The 6,000-nt window shown below is 56.9% G+C and overlaps 1 protein-coding gene across 1 annotated transcript; it reads left to right on the top strand.

Moving 5' to 3' along the window:
- The first annotated feature begins 296 nt into the window (after positions 1–296).
- LOC127334716 (purple acid phosphatase 22) lies at positions 297–2,083 on the top strand. Its single transcript, XM_051361243.2, has 3 exons — positions 297–1,402; positions 1,505–1,593; positions 1,688–2,083. The coding sequence occupies exons 1-3, from the start codon at positions 377–379 to the stop codon at positions 1,917–1,919; spliced, it is 1,347 nt and encodes a 448-aa protein (XP_051217203.1). The 5' UTR covers positions 297–376; the 3' UTR covers positions 1,920–2,083.
- The last annotated feature ends 3,917 nt before the right edge of the window (positions 2,084–6,000 follow it).

Below are 6,000 nucleotides of genomic sequence, written 5' to 3'. Positions count from 1 at the left end.
ATTTTTTCGTAGAGAAACGTTTGAGTTCCTGATTTTTGTCTCGCGAGAAGTAGCATGCCCTGCACCTTCTGTATCGCTCGGTCCTCGCACCGCACCGAGACGCGAACGCTTGAAGCGACGGACAGGTTGGTTGGTCGGGCGGAGAAGTCCCCGCCAAGCAAAGCGTGCCGTGGATCCATGTTTCAGCACCGCCCCTGCGCTACGACGCTTCAGGCGATCGAAGCCTGCACGATGGAATACGTACGTTCCCGTTCCTTGACGCCATTGCCATCCATCGCCGCTGCTAATGCCATCCCCACCCTATATGGTCCATGCACAACGATGTCGAGTCGATCCTCCCAGCTAGATTAGCTTGCACGTACTTGTGCACGACGCGATGCGGGCGAAGAAGATACCCGCGCGTATCGCATTCTTCTTGCTCGTCGGTACGCTGCTCGTCTCGGTCGCCGCCGGCGCCGAGTATGTCCGGCCTCCGCCGGGCCGGGTCATCCTCACGGAGAACAGCCAACCGCCCTCTCACCCACAGCAGGTCCATGTATCGCTTGTCGGGGCGAACCACATGAGAGTCTCATGGGTCACGGACGCCAAGCATGGCCACTCCGTGGTGGACTACGGCAGGGCCTCCGGGAACTACTCCTCCTCGGCCACCGGCGAGCACACCTCCTACCGCTACTTCCTCTACTCCTCCGGCAAGATCCACCACGTCACCATCGGCCCGCTGGATCCCGACACCGTGTACTTCTACCGGTGCGGCATGGTCGGCGACGAGTTCGCGCTCAAGACCCCGCCCGCCGCTCTCCCCATCGAGCTCGCCCTCGCAGGGGACCTCGGGCAGACGGAATGGACGTCGTCGACGCTGGCCCACGTGAGCAACACGGACTACGACGTGCTGCTGGTGCCGGGCGACCTGGCCTACGCCGACACGCAGCAGCCGCTGTGGGACACGTTCGGGAGGTTCGTGCAGAGGCACGCCAGCCGGCGGCCGTGGATGGTCACCGAGGGGAACCACGAGGTGGAGGCCGGCATGGCGCTCCCGGGCTCGCCCAGTCCATTCATCGCCTACACCTCGCGCTGGCGCATGCCGCACGAGGAGAGCGGCTCGCCGTCCGCGCTCTACTACTCCTTCGACGCGGCCGGCGGCGCCGTCCACGTCGTCATGCTGGGATCATACGCCGGGTTCAACTCCACCTCGGAGCAGTACGGGTGGCTGGCGCGCGACCTCGCCCGGGTGGACCGGCGCGCCACCCCGTGGCTCGTCGTGCTGGTGCACGCGCCGTGGTACAACACCAACGCCGCGCACGCGGGCGAGGGCGAGGCAATGAGGAAGGCCATGGAGAAACTCCTATACGAGGCCCGCGTCGACGTCGTCTTCTCCGGCCACGTCCACGCCTACGAGCGCTTCGTGAGTTGCCTGATTTTCTTTTCTTTTCTTTTTGACCGCGTGAAAGTCTGATCCTGATTTTCGATGCGCGTCCTGATGCGTTGCCATGTTTCATTGTTGCAGACCAGGGCCTACAACAACGAGGCGAACCCATGTGGGCCGGTGTACATCACAATCGGCGACGGCGGGAACAGAGAAGGGCTCGCGTTCGAGTAAGAAAATTTACATACTCCATACACTCCTATATATGAGCAGAACCATTCCGAGATCATGTCCTGATTTTTCTCTCCTGGTGGCCGCACGCAGCTTTCAGAAGAACCACAAGCTGGCGCGGCTCTCGCTGATGAGGGAAGCGAGCTTCGGGCATGGCCGTCTGAGCGTCGTGAACGCCACCACCGCGCGCTGGGCGTGGCACCGCAACGACGACGCCGACTCCACCATCCGCGACGAGCTCTGGATCGAGAGCCTTGCCGCCAACGCCGCGTGCCGGCAGCGGCAGGCCAACCCCGACGATGACTCCTGGAGCGATGAGTTGTAGGCTTGTGAGAAACCTTTCTGAATCCGTGGTGCGTAGGAGCACTGCTGACGTGCATGGCCGACTATGATTAGCCGTGGACCTGCGCTTAATTTGGCGGTGAAAATATTTGACAAGAATGCAGAGATGCGCGTACGTTTTGCTTGTTCAGGCTAAAGAGGAAGATTATTGGTTTGGCTAGGAAAAAAAATCCTATGAGACAGGGTTTATTTTCTCATCATGGTAGACCCATCTTAGAAGCTGACAGCTGTTTCGTCCGACTCAATGCAACTTGAAACCCTTCTTCCTTGAGACCTTCGTCTCCACCACCGGTTTCAAACGAGGGAGGTCTGAGACCAAACCGGGACAAGGGACGATGGCCCATATGACTGCAGGGTCAAAAATAGCTTGCTTCTCCCTTGGGAACATCGTGTAGGATGTTAGACAAGAAAAGACATGGAGGAATCGCGTCATGGTAATAGCACTGAGACTGCTCATAGTGGGAGTAACTTAGCTAGTAACATCACACAATCCAAGGCATTTTGATGACATGGCATGGCAATGAATGAAGAAAGAGAGTGATGTGGTAACTAGCTATGTTACCATAACATCACACACCCCAAGACAAGTTGAGTCGATCTACACCATAATAAATGACACAATGCATGACACCACATATTAGTTACTACCCACTATGGAGGTAGTAACGTAGACTAGTAACATATGTCATGTTACTAGTCTAAGTTACTTCCCACTATGACTAGCCTGAGGATTACATGTAGATGGGAGTGAATTTGATAAATCTCTAAGCTTAATCAAAAAGGGCAATTCACGTGTTTGGTCATCTGGGTAAGATCAAAGAGCATACGAATTAATTTTCACGCTGCCCTCGTATCTGGAGGAAGCAGGTACGTCCAGCCGGCCGTCGGTTCTCCGCTCATGTCGGCTCTCTCCAGCAGTTAGGCGATCGCGACTGTGCTGTAATGGAGTTGTGTAGGACTACAAAGACAGAGATCTGCGCTCACATCTTTCGTGATGGGTCACTTCAGAGCATGCCGTTTAGGCGCTGCGAGGAAGAAGGTACCTAGTTACTCCAAGATTTATGCGCACACGTGTAGTTGTCTTAGGTGGATCTATCCTGATGAGAAAATAGACCCGGTCTCATAGGATTTTTTTCTGTTTGGCTATGGACAGTGCTAGAAATACTTCCGAGGCTTAAAGTTTTCAAGCCTCCTGCTTGCATGTGCAACATGTGTCCACTTTCACCTTCGCAGCAAAAAAAACCTCCCGCTTTTGCTTCATTGAAGCAAAAAACGGTTGGACTAAAAATAGAAGGAGAATTGCCGAGGACTCATTCAGACTGCTTCCTCGCAGCAAAAAACCTTCCACTTTTGCTTCATTGAAGCAAAAAACAATTCATCAAGAAATGGAAAAGAATAAGACCAGCTGAGATGAAGCTCGCCTGAGACCTCGCTAGATACTCGTCGGGAACCTTGCCGGAGACTTTGTAGCAAAAAACATGTGCTATTGAAGCAATGCCGACCTTACCGAAGGCCTTGTAGCAAAAAATTGTACTAAAGTAGCAAAACCGCAGAGCATTTGCAACCACACAATTATACTATTGTAGGTTGTAGCATCGTCAATTAGCAACTGGAGATCTCACCGGAGACTCAAGTGTAGACCTAGCAGCAAAAGAATCCGTGGAGAACTAACCTTACGATATCAATCCAAATGTTGATGGCGTTGCTGGACTGCAGCTTTGACAGAATAAGAACAAGATCCACCCGCTGCAGATCATTCATACACGCCTTGATCTCCTCTCATCTCGTCGAGAAGAACGGAGTGGCTGCTCTCCTCGCCTCGCCTCGCCGACGCTAAAGTCCAAAGTCACAAGTCACGCGATAGCCGACGCGCGGCTGCGTGACAATGGCCTAGTACTTATAGAGGAGCGACAGGTCTAAGGTTGGTGAAGAGATTTGAAATTTCAAGGGAATTAAGAGAGTTGTGGCGGGAAACAAGATTAATTTCGGTGGATTCTTTTCTCTCGCGCTGCTCGTCGAGAGCGATGGACCGCTAGGATGCCTTTTCTCAGGGATAATTGACATGGCTAGATGCCTTGTGAGACCAAACGACAAGCATGGAAAAGAGGCAAGTCTAGTTAATACAGGGAGGATTCCTATGACGCTTCCGTGATTGATTTGCTATCAATCACGAGACCCTAAATTCCATAGCATCCTATATACTCGGGGATTTCTAGGATGTGGATTGTGGGAATCCTAAGAGCCCCTCTGCAAACCAAGTAGCCTTCCACTCACTTCTTAATTTGATTGTTCCATCCAATGGTATGGAGTGCGGCTGGAACACATGGGCGGAGGTACTTGGCTGTACTGGTGTGCTATACATTTTTTTTTGAAACGGTGGCAAAAGCTTTGCCTCATCCATTAATTAAGCAAAAGGTGCTCGGTTTTTAGGAGAAAACCGGGCGAAAACCTACAACAGGGTCAAGCCCACACCCACCCACAAGACGCCACGAAGGGCACACCAAGCCATCCTGGCTACCTACAGAAGCTACACAAACGTGAAGCTCGAGTTGGCCTATGCCAAACAGATGGCTCCCCAAGAAAAGGCCGGTAGCTCCGATTCTGACGACGAGCCCCGGAGAGGAGATGCACAAGACCTGCGCCGAAAAGGACCTTCATCGCCGGACCACCCCTCGAAGGTCATCGTACACCACCCAAAGGCAGCTTCGACTTCACAGCAAGAGGAGGCCAACCTGAAGACATTCGGACACGCCGGGACGGAGCCGACTAACACGGTCTTGCAGCAACCAAACCATGCTCAGCACCATTGTCGTTGCCGCCAAGCCCACCGTCGAGAGTCACCTTATCGCCCACACGACCCAAGGCCAAGCACCCTCGAAGATGACGAACATTCGGAGTCGCCGCTCCGACATACCGCTGCCCGTTGCGCCCTGCGCGCCCACCAAGACCACCACCTTCCGGGGCCGCCACCCCGACGTACCACCGCTCGCTCTCGAGCCGCAACGCCGCACGAACCGTCGGCCCGCAACCCAAGCTGCACAGGGCAAACGACCGCAGACCACGGGCATCACACCAACTCATCCGGGGCCACCGCCCCGACATAACGTCCGACCGTCCCCTCTAGGACGCGTCCGACCGAGCCGACTACCCTGCCGCCCATACGGCCAGGGTCGCCACCCAAGCCATGACAAGCCGCATCCCCGTACCATAGAGATGCCGCCGCACCGCCTTCCGGGGCCGCCTCCCCGGCTCACAGCCACCTACCCGAGGCCGCCGCCTCGACATCCTCCAACGCAGACGGTAAGGCAACGCAGCCCGGCAACCAGACCACCCTCGCCGAGTGAAGGACATGCCCTCCAAAGACGACGCCTCCAAGAAGGGAAGCGACGAGGCCGCCGCCGTCGCCCGCTCCGGCCGAGGCAAGAGCTTGGGTTTTCACCCGGAGGGCACGAATCCTCGAAGGCAGAAGAGGTAGGAGCTCCACGACGATGCCTTCAAGAAGGGGAACGGCGCCCTGGGGCGTCGCCATCGTCGGCACCGACCAAGTCGGGCAGAGCTTTCACCCAAGCAAGCACCCTCCCGCCGAGGCTTACTTCACTGGCAGGGCAGCTGGAGCACGCCATCGTGCGCGCCATCACCGACGTCCACCAAACCCAACACCTGTGGCAACTCCAGATCTGGCTAGATTGACCAAACTGCGTGCTCCACGCCGCGCAGCCCCGGACAACTTCCACGCCGCAAACCCTGCAACCGTCGTCGCCGAGCCCTCCCCGGCCGCCGACGCGCAGCACAGCCCCGCCGCCGGCACGAGGCCAAGACAAGATCTGGCCGAGCCCGATCCGTCGTGCCCCGCACAACCCGGCCACGCCCGACCACCGGCGCCTCCACCCCGACGAGGGAGAGCGCCACAGCTTCCCGGGGCCGCCGCCCCGGCTTCCGCGCGCCGGCGAGCTCGCCGTCGTCGTCCCAGTCGTGTCGACCAGGCCACCGGCGCCACCTCCGTAGAAGACGAGCCCCCCGAGCCACCTTTGGCAGCCGGGCCCGCCGCCACCGCGGCAAGGGCC

This window comes from Lolium perenne, chromosome 2, assembly GCF_019359855.2.
Source record: "Lolium perenne isolate Kyuss_39 chromosome 2, Kyuss_2.0, whole genome shotgun sequence".
NCBI lineage: Eukaryota > Viridiplantae > Streptophyta > Magnoliopsida > Poales > Poaceae > Lolium > Lolium perenne.
Note: the sequence above shows the minus strand (reverse complement) of the source record. Positions and strands in the feature narration are given on the sequence as shown.

Excerpts from the sequence above, each read along its gene's own strand:
- LOC127334716 (XM_051361243.2), top strand. The coding sequence starts at position 377 with ATGCGGGCGAAGAAGATACCCGCGCGTATCGCATTCTTCTTGCTCGTC. Across the intron at positions 1,403-1,504 it reads TCCACGCCTACGAGCGCTTC|ACCAGGGCCTACAACAACGA; the intron begins GTGAGTTGCCTG and ends TCATTGTTGCAG. Across the intron at positions 1,594-1,687 it reads AGAGAAGGGCTCGCGTTCGA|CTTTCAGAAGAACCACAAGC; the intron begins GTAAGAAAATTT and ends GGCCGCACGCAG.